Source organism: Pempheris klunzingeri, chromosome 1 (genome assembly GCF_042242105.1).
Source record: "Pempheris klunzingeri isolate RE-2024b chromosome 1, fPemKlu1.hap1, whole genome shotgun sequence".
Lineage (NCBI taxonomy): Eukaryota > Metazoa > Chordata > Actinopteri > Acropomatiformes > Pempheridae > Pempheris > Pempheris klunzingeri.
This window is the reverse complement of record NC_092012.1, coordinates 34,000,097-34,022,586: the sequence shown is the minus strand read 5'-3', so window position 1 is coordinate 34,022,586 and position 22,490 is coordinate 34,000,097. Positions and strand designations below refer to the sequence as shown.

Here is a 22,490-nt window from a genome sequence, read left to right as displayed (position 1 = left end):
ACAGAAATCACTGCTATCAGAGTTGGTGACCCTATCTAAATACAAATAGATAATGCATTGCATTGTGTTCAGCTATTAAGAAGCACAGAAATGCTATGATAAAAAAATATATTATACATAGTCCAGCACAATTTAACCCCTTCTTCACATGACATTTGCCTTTCAGCCAGTCATGTATTCATAACCACAACTTCATCTAATGAACATGTGACACTCGATGTGAACCATGTGTTTCCATCGAGAAAAACAAACTCTACAAGTTTTGGTTTTTGGTAAATTACATAAGTAATATAATCATATAAAGATGAATATTTGTTTTCCAACTCATCTGTTTACTACAGTGTCTGTAACCAGCATTCTGTGTTGACCCGAGGTAAAGCTAACACAAAACACCCTGAGGACTGGACCTGGCTGGAGCAGATGGCTCCTCAAAGCAGCACGGCCCAAAATACCTTTCCCATAATGCACCTGGAAAACATCCTCACTACCTGTTGACGACCACATTCCTCAAACTCCTCGTCCTGCATCATGTGTGAACTTCATATTGTAAAATTGGTGGAGATGAATCGAGACCATGCAGCAGGTCCTGCCAGCAGAGGGAGCTCTTGGTTTAAAAACACACTCATAAATCCTCAATCTGTTTCATTTTCAGCTCCAAACATCTGTCATAATAATAACACTTATTATTGTGGCAGTTATTTGGAGCCGAAGCTGAACAACTGACACTTCAAAGCATTATTTTAGGGAAAGAAATCATGTTGCCTTGAATAAATAACAAATGATCACGTATATTTATAGGGTTTTTTTGTATGTTGATACGTGGATGATAGTATTCACCATTTTATTTTACTTTGTGCAAACACAACATGCACACAGGGACTGTGTAGTGGATGTAACCAAGGTATAGCGGATTACCCTGCTGTGTGTATCTGTTGTTGATTCAAGTGTGTGTGTGTGTGTGTGTGTGTGTGTGTGTGTGTGTGAGAGTGTTCTTAGTGACGTGGTAAACTCTAATCCGCCCTAAGCCCAGGGCGCCACAGTGGATGTCCATTAGCGTAATGTGCTGCTGCACATCTTTCTTCCTCCATCTCTTTCTCTCTGTTTCTGTCCTGTCTGTCTTTTATTTGCCTCCATGCTGCACACTTTAGTTACTCGTGTCGACGTAGCATGTTTCAGTTTTTTAGTTTTAAATTGTAGCTCCAGTTTAGGGACAATTTAGGGATAAGCTCTCTGACCTCTGACCTTCCCGTGGAAGGGCACAAGTGAAAACACATTTTCTTGAATTTGATGGTTGTAACGTTGTAGTACACTTATGTAACCTTGTGAGTTGTTCATTTTTACATATTTAACTCCTAAATAGATGTCTTCATAGTGTAAATAAATCTGAATTACATATTTCTTACATAAAGCTGGGTCATCTGACTCTCGTTTGGAGGATACAGTCCCCAAACAACTGTGTCCGTGTCAGTGAGGGAAACGAGTCCACAGAGGAATCAGTACTGATACACGTGTGCATTTATTTGGAGAGAAATATTTATATATATAATTATATATAAACAAAAAAGCAGCGGCTCGTGTTTCCAGTGAATCTTAATCTTCTTTTCGCCTGATTAATGTGCTCCTGTCTATAGACGATGTACAATAAAAACTACTCACATGATCCGTCAAAGGGCTCTGAAGTACTTGTTACATCTATCAACAAACCCTGTTGATCTGATTCTCAAATTCATAATTTATTGCTTGTGCTTTGAGGGATTTGAAGCGACATAACTTTGGATTAAAACAACCTCTAAAGGCTCAAACTGTCTCAAGTGAGACTCATCTTAATATGCTACTGAGTGCATTAAAAAACAACTCACTGTACGTCTTGAATTCTCATCGCAGCTCAAAATAAAACAACCTTGCTAGTGTTAATAGAAACGCGTGTTAAGATGAACCCTTTTATACCAACACTGCCTTCTTTTCTCCCCAGTTTGATCTCTTTTTGGTGACCACGCTTGTCTCGGTTTAACCTGCTGAGTTACACAGGAACGTGATGTTAACTAAACTCATAGAAACAGAAAGGAAGCTCAGTTTGGTTCTACAGTTATGATGGTTTTATTGGCATTTTCCAAGGTCGTATCTTACAGTGATGGTCACAGTCTGGAAAGGTAAAGAGACATGAAACAAAAAGAGTGGCACTATTGCAGATAGATGTGGGCCTCTCCTCTGCGTGCCCTACATTATGTAGCATGCGCTTGCCATGTTAGGATATTTTTGCCAGGATAAATGAATTATTCATTGTGTCTTCTAGCAGCGGATGGACATGCATAACACACTTAATGCACTACTGGATATTGCTAGGGTTGAATCATGGGTAAAGCAGTCTGGTATGTGAAGAGGTTGTTGACCCAACTGTAACTTTGCCAACACTTTGAATTGGCTGCTGCTGCTGCTGAACTCCGGCAAACCTCCGCCTCCTTCCATCATCAATCAAAACTCTAGCTTTCACAGTTAATATTTTCCTGATGCTCCCATCAACAATGCTGCTCAGACCACAACTGGTCGCATGCAAATATCCACATGTATGCTGAGGTTTCATGAATTCATGACAACTCAATTAAATATTCAACCCTTGCTTTGAAATGGTCAGATTTAGCTCCCTGAGGAAAAAAGAGTACACTATACAGTCAAAAGCATCAAATTGTGTTAATACTGCTCCATCAGTAGCGTTGGTGAAATACATCAACAGCCACGTTTTTTTTATCCAAATGGACTTTCAAATTCATTTCTGAGTATCCGGATGTGAGCGGCTCCACGTCTACATTAAATGGTTTTGTATTTAAACAGTGGCCTTGGTTACAAGCTTTGAGGGCTGTGTGTGTTCACTATATTCACGGCAAATCACTGTGGCCTTATCATGAAGCATCACGACATCTTAACGGATGAATACACAGTGTGTCTTACACGGACAACACCAGAATACTGACATGAGGGAGGGAACAAGGTGTACATACAGTTTATATTACACACAGACTTAAAAAAAAAAAAGAGTGATGAAGAAAACAGGACAAATGATCTAGATCGATGAAGCCATTTAAGAAGCACTATGTACAGTGTGGAAAGAGTTTGAGTGGACGATGTGTAACAGAACTAAGTATTTCTTAACAAAAATCAGATGAGTGACGACACAGAACGACGTTGACGACGAGGGGAGGGAGGGAGGGGAGGGAGGGGAGAAGAAGGGGGAAGAGGAATGTATGATATGTGCATGTGTGCAAACCTCTACAAGTATCACAATAAAAGCATGATTCTGCAGCGCCAGCCGTCGAGCATAGGAAGTGGGCGCCGGGCGTAAGTGTTGGGGGCTGGGGTGGGTTCGGTCGGTGTTATTATTTTGGGGTGGGTGGGGTTATAGGGAGATGAAAGCACTTTTCGCTGCAGTTTAGCCACTGCCCAACATCTTTGTAGCCCGCTGGTTGGCCTCATCAATCCTGGTCTTGTTGGAGTCAGCCTGAAAGAGAAAAGCACCGGCTGTTACACAGATCTGATGGAGAGAAAATGTGTAACACCGATAGTGACGGGTGGGGATGAGTTACTTTTATAACTGAGTCTCCACAGAGTCTCAGTGGCCACATTTATGGGATGTACGCCAAGTTGAAATTAACCAGAATTATCCTTTATTGGCATATGTACTAATGGACAAAGTGCACAATTAGGATGTTTAACAGCCAGATTTTCATCCAGATTTTGTCCAGCGGCATGTGAATCAGATTTCCTCCGTTATTGTGTCAAACTCAGACTAAATCTGCTCAAATTCAGCACAGCTGCATCCGCTGTTACACGCCTAATGCTGAGCACGTAATCCATGCTAAATATCAGCCACATACTGTATAGATTAGCTACCATTTGCTTCCCAGATTTTCTTGCCCTTCATCTACTAACATTACCCACAGCTCTGCCATCATATTTTTGAAAGGATAACATTTGTATTTTTAAACAGGGCCATGTTTTTACATGTTTTGGGGTCAAAATGCCTGGTGGGTACAAATAATTTTGGATCAGCAGCCGTCAAACGGACTGCAACGTGATCCTTTGGGACAACTGCACCTGATCACAGTAGGTCCACTAAAAGAGCTTGTTTGATCCACTGACAGGCTCAGAGTGTTATTCTAAGTGTGTGACAGCATCATGGAAAGGATCCCTACAGAGAGAGACCTGGAAGATCCTTTTGGTTTAACCACAAACAGCCGTTATATCGCTCTCTGCACACACACCAGACTACATTCACTAAAACAGGGATTTTACACAGGGGTTGTTGGTCTACAGCTGCCACAATAGGTCAGTTTGTTAGTGTTAATGTGTGACTTTGGTATTTTTTAAGGGTTAGTTTGAATCAAATACAATATTTGTGTAACATACAACAACACAGACAAACTAACTGATCGTGGCAGCGGTTGACCAGCAACTCCTTTGCTCTGCAATTTAAAATTCCTGTTTTTGTCAATGGAGTCTGGTGGCCTCGTAGAGCGCAATATAATGGCTGTTTGTGGTCCTGCTAGTCATTTTTTTACCCAAAATATGTAAAAATAGGGCCCAGATTTAGAGACACTGAGGTTATCCAGTAAAATCCCATTTGCTGATCTTAACTAAAGGGCTACCTTACATGTCTGAAGAGTCTGGACACTCCATCATTGAGAATGAGGATGTGTATTGGTCTGGACATGATAACTTACATTGTTAAGAGGTTTGTTCAGCTCTGAATGTAGACTTTATCTGAAAGGAAATCTTAAACATAGTGGGCAAATATTTTGTTTTATTGTTTGTGTATTTCTGGTCTTAAGCTTCTGTATTAATACTGTATGTTTGTTGATGTGCTAAAAAATGTAAATCAAACCACAGTCTGGTTGGGAATTCAAACTCTGTTGACACAATTCTTGTCCTCCTTGGATTATGTATTACTTTCCTACTCCACAAACGAGGAGAGGTTGTTGACTTGTTGTCATCGATGAGTATGGATCAACATAATGTACCCTCTCCCACCAATTACAGGCCTCTACTCTCCATGGCAAAGCTCCCTGTACAGTACCTTCTCCATGATCCTATCGATCTGGCGGTTCTGGGTGTCGATCTCCTGGCCCATGTCCAGGGCCATGTGACGCAGATTGCCAATGATCCCGCCCACCTGCTCCAGGTTCTCATCCATCTCGTTCTCCCTGGCGTCATCTGTTACCCTGAAACACACAGGAGGAGGAAGGAGGACTCGTTATTGCCTGGCAGATGATGAGGTTCAATATGCTTTAAGTTAATTCACTGACAAATAATTCATAATGTCTTTGGGGTTCAAATATTGGGACATTTTAAGGATAAATCCCAGTGTACAGATTCAGGACAGCACTGTACATCGGTCTGCGTGAGCCTGGTACAGCCATTATATTGCTCTATAGTCTCAAAGCCACCAGACTCCACTGACAAAAACAGCAATATTACCTTGCAGAACACGGGAGATGCTGGTCTAGTTACTGTGACTACGTTGTTTTAACATGTTTGTTTGGATCCAAACCAAGTCTTTAAAACACCAAAGTCACATAAAAACACAGACAAACTAATCATTTCAGGCATCAGAAGACCAGCAACTCCCACGTAAAATCCCTGTTTTTGTGAATGTAGTCTGGTGTGTGTGCAGAGAGCGATGTAACGGCTGTTTGTGGTTAAACCAAAAGGATCTTCCAGGTCTCTCTCTGTAGGGATCCTTTCCATGATGCTGTCACACACTTAGAATAACACTCTGAATAACTCATAACAATCAGGAATCTTAGTCCAATCTTTTTGCTCCAATATTGATTATCTTTTTTTTTCTAAATATGAAATGACTGACTCTCAGCCTCACATTAAATTCAGATAAAGTTTAATTGACCCCCAAGGGGAAAATAGAGGCTGTGAACTGACATATTGCCCGTAATGATGGTGAAACGTCTCTTGAAAAGTCTATATATAAAACCTATACCAGGATAAATCGTGTATCATCATCTATCATTTGTATCATTTATATAATTGTGAAAAGTGCACACATACAACCATACAAGAGCCCTTCTGCAGCCCAACACACACACACACACACACACACACACACACACACACACTTACCTGCGGATAAAGCCCCCACTGATGGCCATCTGTTCACGTTCGTCCACCACTCGAGCCCCTGGCTGGCTGTTGACCACTCCATCCTGGTTCCCTCCCCAGGCCTGGCCCCCGCCCTTAATCCTACCACACACACATTTCAGTCAGGGCCAGCGTGACGGTTGTGCTGCAGTGTGAGCTCCTATTTCTGTGTGTTTCTCTATGTGTGTGCACTTGTTTACTTGTTTGTGAACGTAACCAAGACTGGGCGTATTGTGGGTGTGTGTGTGAGTGTGAGCGACACTCTGTGTGTGTGTGTGTGTGTGTGTGTGAATGCATGCCAATGTAAGTGCATGTTTTTCTTGCAATTCACTATTAACACATATACATGAATATATGTTTGGAGTATATTGTATAATATGGTGTCAAGCCTACTAAAAGCAACATGCCAGCCACGTATGATAAACTTACATGCATGCATTTGCAATCTGTTAGTGAATAATTGATCTATCGGGCAGATCAATTGAATCTGAGCACATTAAGTTCATATAGTATGTGGCTTGTGTCAGAAAGGTCCTTTAAAGACTCAGGAAACGATCTCCCACAAGCTCATACAGAAGAGCACAAACACAGAACAGAAGAACCAGACTCCAGACGGGGGACACACAGACGAACACACACATATAAACATGCAGACTGAGTGGACATGCAAGGCACAAACATTGTACACAATGTTTGACACGGGAGGGGGGAAACACGTGAAGAGGAACAGGATCAGACACAGGCTGTATCTACTGGAAGAAAGCCGAACAGTTAGAACCGTTGTGGAAAACCAACCAAAAAAAACAAAGTGAGTGGTGATTATTTTGCATGTGAGAGACTGAGTGAAACAGCAGTTATGATCAGCCCTTCATTTCATCTGGATGGATAAATCTGTAGGAGGATACGCTGCACACAGTCAAATAGGCACATGTAATTCTTAGCGTTTGTTGTGTGATGTTTGAGGCACCCGGTGAGCGGAGTTCACCACCGAGGGCAACACAATGGATTAGATTAGAAGGATTAGACCTTTAAAGTCGTATTTGCTCACTTTTCAATGAAAGACAACGACTGTGTGCACCGACGGCGTCTTGACGTGGTGACACACACCCATCAGGTGCTCCAAACAACAAGCAAGAATTATTTCTCTCATGCTATTTGACCCAGGGCTGCCATGTTAAGAGTCTAGATCACAAGAAACACATGACATAACCACAGGATTACATAACAAGTGGCTCGTGACGGGGAGGACCAAAGAGCTATAGAAATGACAAGATCTGAACCAAAAACAATCACATATGGAAGCAGGACCGAAACGGACCAAATGGAGGCAGCAAACTCCTAATGCTCGCACAGAAAACAAGAAAATTAAACCCAAAATCTGTGAGTGTGACTATTAGAACAAAAGCTGACACCAACTCCTACAAAATGACGGCTGTGATGCAAATGAAGCAGATTAGTCATATGTGCTACTGTCAAGATCCTGTTCAGCCCTGTTTTGGAGAAAAGAATCGTCTGTTGTTAAAATGTCTACGGATGTATTTAATCTCCAGAGTGCATATAGAAATTGTGGCAGGACCAAGTGAAGGCAAAGAAAAAGAAAGTTTACTACTACTCTTGGTCTGTTTAAGTATATTTGACACTAATACTCAAGTACTCAAAGTGTAAGGCTGGACTTTTCATCCAGAATATCTGAGAAACATCTTGCTGCAAACTCAACACAGAATACGACCAATAACACCATTTGTTTCTTAGTTTGTCAGCCACTTGTGTTTTCTATAGCTCTGAGATGGACAACTGTATACAGTACATGTGCTGGTCCCAGAGTGTAGTAGAGTAGAGTGTAGTAGGCTCAGACATGACTCAGTGGCCATAGTTTGGCTCTTGAGGGCCGCAGAGAAGATCACACAGGAGTTTGGCAAAACTGGCATTGGGAGTACACCTTTGTGTCAAAGCTTTAGAAGCACAAATGTGGGATTTAAGAGTTTACAGTAAAAATGATTGAACCTGATGATGAGCGTGCTCAGAAAACAACTTTGCCTCACTCTTGTATGATATTTCTTCACGTAGGACAAACACAGTCCACAATAGTTCCCCAAATGGCAGCAAAATGGATAAAATTGAAATTAGTCATTTAGTGGAGAAGGCAACTAGTTGATTTATTCTTTGGTTGGACTTTGCAGACAGCATGACGCATCATGCCGCAGGGTGTTGGGGTGGGGGCATGGGTGGGGTTCAGGGGTGGTGGGTGCCGTGGCACAGATCCCTGCTGAAGCTGCTACCTGCTGGAAGAGAATCTCTCATCCAATGTGGAATGAAGGGCTTTTGAGGACGGCAGCCACGGAGGCTGGAGAGCGAATAAAGTGGCGTGGGACCTGCTGTGCAGATGTGTGTGTTGTTCATGCGTGCACGCAGTCTGTCTTTCACTTTATCTCAGTCTTAATGAGCAAACACACACACACACACACACACACACACACACACATGCATGCAGTGCTGGTGCCTGTTCAGAGAGTGTGTTGTTGTTGTGGCTGTGGGCCTGACTGCTCATACCACAGTTGACCATGCTCTACACACCAGAAGCAGGCGGACGGATAGAGAGGCAGGAAGGCAGGCACTGAAACACATGCAGTCAGGCGACACAGGCAGCACCTACTTGTTACAGGGACATGAACATAGACCACAGAACTGTCCTAGATTGTTCAAATTCTTTTCTGCATCCTTCATGTCCTTATTGATTTGGTCCATCCCCTCCTCGATGCGCTCCAGTTGCTCTGATTACCAACACATTGTCATTTTTCCCAGCAAAAGAACGAAAGCACATGAGAAGAGAAGAGAGGAGGAAGAGGTCGCGGGTGGAAGGAAGGGAGGGGAGTAGAGAGGGGAAACAAAGGAGAAGAGACAAAAGAAGACATTGACTGTGACAAGAGAGACATCAGACATCACCACCACCACCACCAGCACTGGACAGGCAAGAGCTCGGGGCTCCTGGCCGGTACCTACTTTTTAATACATGGGCATATCAGACCACAGCATTGTCCTATATCTTTTAAATCTTTCTCGGCCTCCTTCAGGTCTGCGTTCACCTTGTTCATGCCCTCCTCCACACGGTCAAGTTGCTCTGGTGAGGACAAAGGCATGAGAGCAGTGAAACAAACGTGACTGGTTGGTCTTTCGAGGGCTGGCGCTCTATGCTACAGCGCAAGAGGCAAAATGTTTCGGCTAGATGCGGAGGGCAAAGCACAAGCAACAAGCTTTAAGAGTCTCTCCTTGGATTCTACGCGGCTCCAGCAGCGTGTCGCTTCGGGTGGAGGTAGGAAGCAAATGCTGTTGATCTATTTCATGACTGTGATGAAGAGCATCATTCGGGCACAGGAGGTCACCAGTGCCTCCTGACTCAGATGGACATAGAGCTATAAAAAGCTCTGATTCAAGGTCAGATCCTCTCTCTGGCTGGTTAATGGTTATAGGACAGGATGGCGGTAATCTCCATCAGAAGAAAAGGGCACTTTGTCTTTCAACTCAAAAGTCCTACGGTTTGATGAGTCACAACGCAGTGCAGAGGACGCAGACGATCATGTAACACTGGCTCAAGGTGGCAACTTCTAACCCGCAGATACAGAAACTAAGCCAGGCTCCCATTTGGTTTCATCTGACTCAAGTCTCTCTCTCTTTTTTTACTTATTACCTCTTTAAAAAGACTTTAAAAAGACCTGTAAGATTATTTCTATCTAACCAGAAACAGCCTTAATATCGTTTGGTTCAAAGTCACCAGACTCCATTGACAAATACAGTCATTTTAGTATCTGGTCTACCGCTGTCTCGATCAGTGAAGCTGTTTGTGTGACTTTGGGTGACTTTGGTCTTTTACAGCTGCCGGCTGAGGTGATCTGTTGTACCAATCCCAAAAGTTTTTGATACCTACCAGTGATTTTAAATCCGAAATATGTAAAATTGTACCCAGGTTAAAAACCACTGAAGTGATTCTGTAAAGTGGTTTAAGTGCTTCACACGACAACTAAATGGCCTCCAGCAGTAATCCGAGGCAAAGGATCGAGTAAAGGAGCAGCATGAGAGGGAGACAGAGGCATTGTTTATCCTCTCAGTGAGGCCAGACTTGAACAACCTGCCTCCTCCTCTGGGGATTATCGTGTGGGGGCCTCCCCTCCCCTCCCCTCCCTTGTAGTTCGTCACAGGTTTAACCAGTGAGAAAATAGAATGACTCAAATCAATGAGGAATGAACACACTGGGCCTTTTTCACGGCAGACATGCTGACCTGTCTTAGTAGGCTAAGCAACTCGTGCTACATTAATGATGCCTCTTTTGTATTCGAGCGTCCCAATAAGTCAAGTTCATTTATAGAGGACATTTCATATGACTGACTTATTACTCCCCACGCTCTGTGGGACATATACTGTACGTTCCCCCTCTTGAATTTACTTTACTCAGTGTTATGAGATGAAAATCAGAGCAAATGAGACACTGATGTGTGCAGCTCAGTGCCTGGATAACATCCAGGGCAGCGGGTTTATTGTGGGCCATTTACTGCAGATCTATTTCTGTCCGTCAGCATCAAACAACTTGATCCTTGAGTAACAGAACAAGAGGAGAGTCGCTGAGACAAGGGAGACGGTGGAAAAGTGTCCAGTCATCAGTTTTAGCATCATTACAGAAGTAATAAAATAAAATAAATCATTTTTTATTCTCTCCACTTAAACACTTTTCAGTGCACACATAAATATTTATAGTTGTATATGAATGTAAAATATCTCAATAATAAGGTTTCTGATGCACACACACATATTTCTTGTTTTAAATAAATGTGGTAGAAATCCACAGATAAATGTATTTAAAAATATTTGCTGTTTTCATTAAAAACACATTTGCATGTTGTTTTAAAAACTGTTGAACCTGCATTTACAAACCACATGTCGGGTGTGAACTTCCCTGCGTGCCTGTGGGGTTTTTTGAGACTCCCCTGACGTGTCAGGTCCACCTCAACACGTGGTAGCTGCTGTCCACAGGTAAGTGATGACTCCCCTGTCCTGCATGATTAAATATGCTGCTGATGTGGTATTTAACACTAACATTAGCTAGTAAGTTATAGCTAAATAAAGCTGGCAGACAGCCGAGGATCGAATTCATAACTAAACCATAGTTGACGATGCAGGACAGGAGAGTCATCGCTCACCTGTGGAGAACAGCTACCTGCCTCCACGCTCAGGTAGAGCCAACGCTACGTGACCACATTAAATGAGCTACACCTGCGTGATTGGCTGTAATGAAAGGAGCCATCTGATTGGATAATTCCCTGTTGAAAAAGGGAATGTTTGATGAAAATTGCTACTAATTGCTAATTTCTACTACATTTATTTAAAACAAGAAATAGTTGTGAGCATTAGTAATAGATTTGCAAAGCTGTTTTTCATATTTATATACAACTAAGACTTTGTGTGCGCATTGAAAAACACCTTTGTAGAGTGGTTGATGCAGAAATCCTGGAATAGCTTTGTCGAAGCTCTCTGAAGTGTTCACTAACACTGAGACTGATTCGACTCCATATAACCTTGTACATTTTAAACCTGCAGGAGCTACAATCGAATCAATGCTTTGTGCTCGCAGGAAAAACGTTGCGAGTTGCTGCACCGGCTCGCTGAGGCAGAGCTGCAATCCATCAGCGCAGACTGAGGTGTGATTCAGGTCAACATGCATGTAACAGCCGAGCAGGGAGGGACTCATTAACGGCAGTGAGACCTCCAGCACAGGTAATACATCACTGCAAGAAATGACAAATCTCCTCCCACGTACATCCCGTGTGTGTGTGTGTGTGTGTGTGTGTGTAAAGGGCAGAGGGATTAGTTTCACCTCAGTTTACAGCTCAACAAGGCTGTGTTAATTACCAAAGGCTTGGCAAGCATTACTTATGACTCTTTGTTGTTTTTCTGATATAAGAGGGAATTCTTGATGCAAAAATCAGGGAAAATGTGTCAGTAGGAGCTTGTGTAGTTCAGTAGTGACGGTAAACACAGGAGGGAAGGAATGAAGACAAGAAAGAGCTCCGTGATCGTTGTAACCGGAGTGATTTTCAGGAAAAGGAAGAGGAGAAGAAGAACGTAGAGGTCAGGAGAGAAAAGTGAAGGGAATGAGAGCGGGAGGGCTAGTGGGAAAGAAGAGGAGGAGCATGACATGGAGAGAAGAAGAGAGGAAGACAGAAAGAGAGAGAGAGAGACAGATGGGGGATCGGGTTAAGAGGACATTTGCTGAGAGGCAGAGGTAATTTAAATCTGTGAATTGATTGCTGTCCTGTGCTAACAGCACTGAGGCAGCCGTTACTCTGGAGGGAAGAAGACAGGAGGCGAGAGAGAGAGAGGGGAAGCAGGCTATATGTTCCTCTGACAGGCCAATTAGGCTGCTCGTTCACGCATGCAGCGGAGCACAAGCCTTTGGTAAGACACACACACACACACACACACACACACACACACACACACACACACACACACACACACTGGGACTAGACGCTCCTCTACACGCGATAAATATGTCTTCAATCTGCACATGCACCCACACAACATCAGTCCATTTAAAGCAGGTACAAAGAGTAGAAATATGGACTCTGCCTTTAAAGGGACAGTTCAGATTACTCTAAGTGGGATTGTATGAGGCCTTTAACCATAATCAGTGTACTACTTACAGCAGATGGCACAAAGAAACCAAAGTCATACCTACATTTATAAAATGCTGTAAAGTAAATTTTATTTGTTGTATTTGGAGGGTGTGAATTCTGCATTTCTCATCCGGACACTCGATGGTGTCATTTGTTAGACTCCACCAACCTCCACCTAGTAATCCTTCACAGCGTGTGTGTACTATATTAAACTGTGTGTGAGTCATCATGTGAAATCCATCGTGGTCATACTGCACAAGTGAGAGCTGTATCTTTATTATTTCTATCAATTTTATTGTGATCTATCACTCTTATTTTTAACCACTGAGCTGCTAACAAGTGGATTTGTGGGATTAATAAAGTTAATCTTATCTTACTTGAGTATTGTCAAACTTCCAGAAAGGACATTATAGTAAAATTGGTGGAGTGCCCCTTTAATTTACGACGTTGGCTCGAGCTGTACAGAAGTGGGGAGGTTGTGGGGGAATATGACAGATGTAGTGAATGTGTTTGTCACACTGATCACTGCCTCCTCTCAGTAAACTATATCCCCTATTCTAGCAGCTGACCTCTGACCTCTGAAAACACAGCAACAAGGTTTCACAGAGCAAAGTTAAAAGCATTCAATGTATTTGTTTTATAGTTATTTATGTCCTTGTTCTAGTTAACCTGTGGCTAAACTATAATCAGTGAGATAGACTCAGTGTGTATGTCTGATAGATTCAGCGTCAGCGCAGTAAGATGGAGGCGAAGCAGACGGCGAGCTCATCAGTCACATCCAGTACCATCCCTTTAGCCACATTAGCTCCGACTGCAGCTGAGGTTCTTTTAAAGACTTGGCACAAGCTCCCAGAGAAATAAAGCGTTCTTCTGCTCTTGGTACTTATAATCCCATACAGGTGACTTTCCTCAGAGGTGTGGAGGGTTTGACTCTGTGGGGTCGTACTGGACGTACACTATACAGCATGGAGTAGCTGGCACAGAGAACGGGTGGCAGCACAGACTGAAAGTGAAGAAAGTGCTAGAGAGATAGTGTTTGGGGCTCTCTCCCTATCGACTTACCTCCCTGCTCATCCAACATGACCAGAGTCCTGATGCCGGCATCTTTACTCTAACAGACAGAGAGAGAGAGAGAGAGACGGACAAGAGGAGAAAGTTGGGAAAAAGAGGAATAAACGTGACAGGTCAGTGAAGGTCAACAGAGCAGAGCTGTCATAGCAGCAGAGGCGACTCAGAGTACAGCCTCAAATCACTCATCTAGTCTGGCAAGAGCTTGACTTTAAAGGAGCAGTTCAACATTTTGGGAAATACACTTAAAGCCCATCTTAAAGGGACAGTTCAACCCAAAATCCACATTTTTTTCCTTTTACATGTAGAGCTATTTATCCATCTGGATGGTTTTGGTGCGAGTTTATATTTATAGAGACGTCTGCTGAACTAAACCCACCAACCGTCTCACCGCATGACACTCATGGACAAGAGGCTGATGATGGGATGATGGCGTCCTTCTCAGGTGTGCTATAGCGTTATCCCACACGGTCTCTCTGTGTGGTGGGTGTAGCTCAGGAGTAAATTACATGAAACTGCTCACACCAAGGTCTGTGGATTATACATATAATAATATATTATATATATTATATTAGATGTATTTTTTCAGCACATCAAGCACCACAAGCTGAGTGGCGTCCATTTGCATTGATTGGCAAGAAGGTAGACATCTCCAAAACTCAGTAACTCACACCAAAACCATCCAGATGGATAACCAGCTCTACAGGCAAGAGGAACAGTATTTGTTTTTGATTTCGGAGTGAACTGTCCCTTAAAATCTTTGGAAAAAAATCCCCCTATTTCCAGTCTTTGTGCTAAACTAAGCTAAGCTAAAATGATTTAGGCTAAACTGTGTTAATGGACAGACATGACAGAGGTATCGATCCTCTCGTCTCAACTCTCAGTGAAAAAGAAACTATTTCTTTAAACTAAAACAGTCATCAGTCAACAAAAAGATTTAGATTTAATTCATCATATTTGACCCAAGAACGGAGCAAAGTGGTCTAAATGAACACTGCTCATGGTGAGAATGTGACACACAGTGTGCCACTTGTGTGAAAAACACTGAATCATCATCTGAACAGTGTCAGTGGTACACGGCTTGTGGGTGAACCAGGGTCCAGTTTATTTCTACTGCCCTGCTTTAAGTCTCATATAGAAACAGACTCACAGTAATCAAAACAGGAGTAAAAATCTCCTAAAACCTCAGAGAAGGTAAGAAAAACCTCCAAAGAGAATCTCAGAGTGGCACAAATATATTCATGCATGATCCCGCACCGATCCCTGGGATAAACCCGTCCACCAAACGGCACGTGCTGTATTTGTTATGTTCACTGGTCTGGCACCAGAGATCTGTTGACAAAGCTCCAGTGGTGAAACAGTCTGATTCGGCTTACAGAGTTGGCACACACCCAAGCACACAGCACACACAAAACACCAACGTTCACGGAGGCTCGTACGCCGTTATTTCTCCGTGCTGTTCTTCATCACATAATAACACACCTCAGTGAGCACACAATAACCACGTTAAACACAACAAAACAACAGCTTTGTGCTCTCCGGGAGCCCGAGGCTTCCTCTGACGGACAACAAATACCAAAGGCCGCTCAGTTCATGCTTCGGCTGCTTTGGATCAAAGTGTGCTCCGACCTTCCCGGAGCAGTGAGAGATAGAGACGAGTGCCGGAGGCCAGTTAGACATGTCACTGATATAAGTATCAATCACAGAGAGCTGCCAGTGGATCTGTGGTTTATTTACATGAGCTTTGTGGGCAGATAAGTGATAATTAAATAATCCAGCATGTGATGATAACATGCTCCTGAACTATCGGACAGGACATCTGACCACGTCTGGGTCTGATGGTTTCTTTTTAGCACTTTCTCCCAAAATAATTCTCCGTGCAGGAAATGAACACGGACGGTGGTGATGATTTTTCAGGAGATAATTAGAGATGAATATTTTAATATTTTAGTCTTTTTTCTTCCTCTCTTTATTCCTTTGTTCCTCTGTGCTTAGCAGCAGCGCTGGCGTGATTCCGTCTGTTTCGATTTTGATTCGATTGTCTAACAAGAAAAGAAAAGAAATCAGTGTCGTCTTTTTGTTTTGTGTCTGTGTTTTCTGGTGGCAACTTACTCTGGTTTACAGTACAGCACAGTACTTCAGCACAAGTTTGAGGTACTTTCAACAGTATACTTCTACTCCACTACATCTCAGAGGGAAATATTGTACTTTGTGTTGTTAATCTGAATCTAAAGCTGTCAGGTAAATGTAGTAGAACTAAAACTCTAATCAATAAATTATATTAGGCTAGGCAAGAAGGCTTTATTGGTGCCCAGGAGGAAATTCACAAGCCACCCGTCAGAATCTAAAAACAGGCCTGATGTATAAAATATAGATATGAAGCAATTAAAATGAGCTCCTACCAGCTGCAACATTAAAGTGACGAACACGTGAATGACCAATAATCTAATTCAAATTCTAATCCAATAGTATAATATATATTCTTTTGAAGTGTAATGAGTACTTTTACTTTTGGTACTTCATAAATAAATACATACGTACATGCAAAATGCATAAAAATGTAATAATTGAGGGAAAGAGGAATGGAGGAAGACAAAGGAGGAGAGAAAAAGGTCTGTTGACATTAAGACGGCGTCCTCTGTAGCCTCCTATTGATCTTTCATTAAGATATCCACTGTGCTGTCTCCTGGCATCTATTCTAATCCGGTCCCCGTGAAGACGAGTGCACCAGCGTGACCCACATGCTGCACCGCCATTGGCCAACCAGTACCTGGGGCCGTATCTGATAAACACAGATCTACTGGAGCTATACATCGTGGAATTAAATCCAATCGAATGATCAGCTGATTGACTGCAGATGTCCATGTAAAGCGTGCACTTCCTGGCAGACTGTTTGCACTCAGCAGATAATGGCAGCATAAGGTGATGTTTATTTCAGTTTTCTTATAAAGCTGTGCAAAATGTAGCCCACCGTCTCTGGAGAGATGATTTCAAAGTATTTTAGAGAGCTAACGACACACATGATGCATCAGACACTGGCCATGATCCTACAGGTCCATGTGTATTTCTACCTAAACTGTCTGTTTGTGAGGAGGCGAAGCTCCACAGTGGACGTATCAGTCAGTTAATGGCAGGAGATACACTCTCACATTTCCTGCGTCCTTACAAAATAAAGGTCATGTCGCACACGGGTCCAGAGAATGAATTATGGGTCACATTTGCATGAGACAAGGACACATTACATCACTTCACTGTGAGCGTCTCTGTCTGCCCACTAACTGGCATCGTTATGCAGCCTTTGCAGACAGACTCATGTTTCCTCACAGCCGTGTCCTCTGATGTTTTGTGGCTTTTATACATCAGCTACTACAGTAGTACATGAGTACTGTACATACTGTGTATCCCAACAAGTGTACGGGATCTCTGCAGAGAGGTGGACATTATTAAGTATCTTATATCACCATATAATACTAATACTCTCATGGTACTGTCTGAGACCCAAAAAGCACCTTTTAAAAACTTTTAAAACTTTCACAAAGACCGGAAAAGTCCTTTTCTGTTTGGCTGACATCTCTGCTGTAATACGAGCCATTCGCCAACCTGGGAGCAAGAAACTTAGTGGCACATGTGCCAGCCCAGCGATTATTCAGGCCAATAACTGATGAGGCGTCTTCTTTGGCTCGTAATACACCCACGGTGGCTCCATATTCACCGTACAGACGTGAGAGTGGTGCCAATCTTCTCATCTAATGCTCAGCAAGAAAGCACATGTAGTGAAATCTTCCCTTTCCAGAGAATCACTGTAAAATGTGTCATAAAAAGTCTTCAAATGATGGATTGAATGACTGGATAAGGTCTATATTTTTCCCATAGAGGTGCTGGTGTGGTGGTTTCCAGTCATATAACAGTCAGTATGAGTGCAACATCACATCCATCTTGTGTAATGTATTCTCTGACTTCAGGCCTGACGCTGCTCGTCAGATCAGATCTCCTGTTCCTCTGCTCCACAGAGACGTTTGATTTGGACGAGATGTCCTGTCCACCTCTGTGTTCATCTTTCACTCTGCCCTCATGTCATTCCTCGTCCCTCTGATGTTCATCGCTGTCTCCCTTTCTCTCTTTTCATTTCTCCGTCCCTCTCGCCCGCTTACTTCACATTTCATTTTGAGCCACCGAGGAGTTTCTCACCTCTGTTCCCTGCAGGCCTGGTGTGAAGATAACAGTTTTCATAACAACTTCAATATCTCTGGATCTTTCGCAATAAAAACCTTTTCAGAAAAAAACAGATCAACACACGTGTTGCACCACAAAGTTCATTCATTTCCAATAAGAGAAGCTGTTCCACCGCATCTCTCCATCCGTTGCTGATAAATAAATAAAGATTCTATGAAAATGTAGGTTTTAATTCCAGAAAATGGTAATCATGCCTGATCTCATTCTCAGTGAAAAATAAATACGGTATAATAGGATTATTTATCTGCCATTTACAATGTGATTAATTCCAAATCCTGTCATGTATCTAAAACTGACTCTAAACTCTTGCAACTCTCTGCAGAGAAAGCAAATCAGTGTATTTCCCACGATGTCTAACTGTATCAGATGACTTTAATGTGTATCACTGATTCTTTTCCTGCGTTAGTAGCAGGCACAGGTCAGTTTGTGTGTGACGTCATGTTATCTCTGCTCAGCTGACAGCTTTAACACGCCCTGCATAATTCAGGGCCTAACTTTTCACATATAAGCAAATTTTACTTGACAAGATGTACTACATGACATCCGACTGTCATTATAGCTCATTAATCTTCAAATAACGTCAAAAAAGACTAAGTTCAAGCAATCTAGTTCAGTGAAGGCTGTCTCACAGACATGGACCTTGTATCTAAATGACTCTATGAAGAAAAAGTCACATTTAAATCAAAGGACTTTCCTTAGAAAGCACCAGATAATCCATTTATACTAAAAACAGACAGACCAGATCTAAATATAAGATTATAACACTTGGTTGGATCTGCAGGACTCAAACGACACTCTGCTGTGTAACACCATGTATCCTGTTACCCATGATCCTACAGGTCCATGTGTATTTCTACCTAAACTGTCTGTCGGTCTGTTTGTGAGGAGGCGAAGCTCCACAGTGGACGTATCAGTCAGTTAATGGCAGGAGATACACTCTCACATTTCCTGCGTCCTTACAAAATAAAGGTCATGTCGCACACGGGTCCAGAGAATGAATTATGGGTCACATTTGCATGAGAGAAGGACACATTACATCACTTGACTGTGACTTGACTGTGCCCGTTAAGACTGTATAACGATGTCAGTTCTGGGCAGACAGACTCATGTTTCCTCACAGCCGTGTCCTCTGGTGTTTTATGGCTTTTATACATCAGCTATTAATGTAGTACATGTGTACTGTACATACTGTGTATCCCAACAACATTAAAATGTCACAACAACCGTGTCAGTGTCATCACAACTCTGAAACCTAAAACTAAATAAGGAAAATATGATTTGCTTATTTTGCAAGTGTAATCAGATTTACCCTGAAAATTTGCATTTCATATAAATTGATTTCACTGTGCTGCGCTCTAATGTAAGTTCATGCATTTCAAATGAGAATCCATGCATAATGATGCTTTGATACAGGTTCTGCACAGATTTTATAATCACATTTGAGGTATTAGGCTGATGAGCTCAAGCCGAGAGACTGACTGAGAATAAAAAGTAGAATAAGCTTTTATTTCTGGATCATCAATTATATCAAACACAGAGTAAAGAGAGGAAGAGTCAGAGCAGCAACAGTGTGGGTTTGATCCTAAAAACAACAAGGTTATTTTACTCTAGCTATTATATGAATGGATGTAGAATCATCCTTGTGTAACACTCTCAGAAACAACAGGACAAAATCGGATCACATGATCTCACGGGTTTAGAAAAATCATCTATATACTAAACACGGTTATTGTGACCTGCCGTGAAGAAAACACATCACTGCAGCCACCTGCCATGCCGGCAGTCTGGAGGTGTGTTTGTTCTAAATGAGGGCAGAAAGCAAAACTATGTCGTGCCAAGTGTGTCGTATGTGGAATAGAAGTGCTGAGCTCAGCTTGGAGAAACAACATGCAGAGGAAATGATGACATTCCTCAAACCGAGAAGAAGGAAAAGGCACAAAATGGAGCTGATAATGGAGCAAAGTGTTGAATTTATTCTGTTAAATGTCCAACTACTTAGAAAATATGGAAATATGGAGTTTAGGTGCTTCAATTAACAACCTGAGCCTCACTTAATGCCACACAAATGTCATACATCATATTTGTCTTCCTTTCACTAATAATAATAATAAGTGGTAATAATCGGGGTATTGCTTCATGGGACAGCGTCAACTAAATGTTATCACCGTCCTGTCCTTTAATATTTTTAGTGGATTGTCAGATGTGGACTGGACTAAACAAGCAGCTATCGCTCCACAGATCTCAGAGAGATCACTGGCGAGTGTGCTCCCTGCTCCGACTGCACTCCACTTATTCAATTAGTGTAAGTACACTGTAAACCCTTTTAACACGGAGGTCATGGAGCATCAGCACGTGACCACACGTCAGAGGAGGGGAAGGGTCACTGTGTGCTCGGAGACAGAGTCACCATCATCACCACACAAAATTAAAAACGTAAAAACCATAAATTAAATTTTGGTAACGCAAATACAGAGTCGGAAAAATGAAAGAAAGAAATATATGATAACGAGGCACGTTGGGCCGCTGCCTTATTGCTTCACCACAGTCTATACTGAGCCTGTTTGTCTGGAGAGACGTTAGTGAGAGGAATAAAGAGCATGTTGCCAGTAAGAGCGGAGAAGAGAAGCCAAAGCGTGACACACTCGCTGTCGGTCTCTGTGTCTTTCCCTGTTTGCAGCTCAATAACTGCCGCCTGGGAGCATCACGAGGAAACACTCTGTACTAACAAACCACAGGACAACAGTTGTGACGAACCACTGGCATTCCCATGGCATTATCTTCAAAGGTCAAATATTCAGCGGCTGCCAGTGATAAGGCTTGTCTGACGAGCAGGTCACTGTTTAGGTCAGCCTCAGGTCTCGCTCTGTCCCTCACGGCTTTGTCTCATTAGGACCGGGTGGCTGGTCCAGGGGTTAGAGTGGGGACATGTCTCTGAAGCCAGTAACGGGAACTAGAGGTCCAGCACACACTCATGGCAGCACAATGTCAGCTGGAAATGCTTAGAAGTAGCTTAATGCTAACTTTTCCTGACACACTGACGCAGTGTCCTGCCTCAGGTACCTGAAATGCCAAATACGAGGTGAAACATCTTCAGACACTGCGGTAGTTCAAACTTCTGTCTTTGGATCCACTGAAACAAGTGCTCAGTTTATTTCATACAGTCCCAGTAGAGACACCTGCAGCCTCGGTCAGTCAGTTTGTGTTACTGTGTGACTTTGGCTTTTTAAAAAGTTAGTTTGGATCCAAAGTAGTGTATCAATGTACGAAGGTCGGAGCAACTAGACCTGCAGCTCTCATGCTCTGTGAGGTAAAATGACTGTGTGTGTCAATCGAGTCTGATGGCTTTGAACCAAGCGACACAACGGCTGTTTGTGGTTAAACCAACAGGATCTTCCAGGTCTCTCTCTGTAGGGATCCTTTCCATGATGCTGTCACACACTTAGAATAACAGAGAGTCATTTCAGCTACTTTGTGACTGCGATGTACAGACCAACTCCAAAAATGTTTGCACCTACCAGTCATAAATGTGAAAAAATAGGGCCTGGGTTCAAAAATAGCAGAGTTATCCTTAAAGCTGAGGAGAAACTAGGTTGGCTGTACACATTCTCTACAGCCAGCCTCTGTTCCATCTTTCTTATCTAACACTTTGCATCAAGTACTGGTCAAATGGCTGTGTGAGCGGCCCTATTCCCTCTCTGTGGTGTCTGCTCGTGTGGTGTGTGTCACTGGACTCACCTCCTCGACCAGAGCCAGCATACGCCGAGTGCTCTCCAGAGACTGCAGGGAGGGAAAGAGAGAGCAAATGATTAGGTGAGAAGAGGCTCCAGAACACAGACACACAGCACGACACCTGCAACTGTAAATATCATGAAGACATCTCAGGGTGTTCAGGTGGAAGATCTGAAAGGTTATATTTAAACATGTAGACAGACAAATCACTGATGCTCTGCCGTCTAACGAGCTTTGATTATTCCTCACCTCTGATCCCGGGATTAATTATCTCATTTCTACCTTTTGTTTGCCAACTTTCTAACCTCTGCACGATCCCTCCGAATGTCATCCTTCCCATTCCTAATCCTCATTTCACTCCTTCCTCCTTTGTTATCTCCTCATCTCCTGCCTCTCCTCTGTTCATCCATCCATTCATCCCTTCCCTCCTTCCCTCCTGTCACATCCACGGAGCCTCTTGGCCTTGCATTATCTCCTCATGAATGTTTAATAAGGCCATTTGAGCTGCTCTATTATTCTGCTGCGCAGAATTATCTGCTCTTCCTGAGCTCCTCTCAGCTCATTAAAAAGGCCAAAGTTCTTCTTCACCCCAAAAAAGCTCAGTCTTGATGAAAGACACTTAGAGAACAAAATGGCTAAAACAAGGGGGGG

The 22,490-nt window shown here is 42.7% G+C and overlaps 1 protein-coding gene across 1 annotated transcript in view; it reads right to left on the bottom strand.

Annotated features, from left to right (window-relative positions):
• Nucleotides 1-3,242: 3,242 nt before the first annotated feature.
• The window catches only part of LOC139201020 (synaptosomal-associated protein 25-A-like), a 33,021-nt gene continuing 13,773 nt past the window's right edge, over nucleotides 3,243-22,490 (bottom strand). The window contains exons 3-8 of the mRNA XM_070830227.1: nucleotides 21,846-21,887; nucleotides 13,872-13,920; nucleotides 8,798-8,915; nucleotides 6,127-6,246; nucleotides 5,069-5,213; nucleotides 3,243-3,493 (exon numbers count right to left, since the gene is read on the bottom strand). Of these exons, the coding sequence (XP_070686328.1) occupies nucleotides 3,425-3,493; nucleotides 5,069-5,213; nucleotides 6,127-6,246; nucleotides 8,798-8,915; nucleotides 13,872-13,920; nucleotides 21,846-21,887 (543 nt within the window). The 3' untranslated portion in view covers nucleotides 3,243-3,424. The remainder of the gene's footprint in view (nucleotides 3,494-5,068; nucleotides 5,214-6,126; nucleotides 6,247-8,797; nucleotides 8,916-13,871; nucleotides 13,921-21,845; nucleotides 21,888-22,490) is intronic.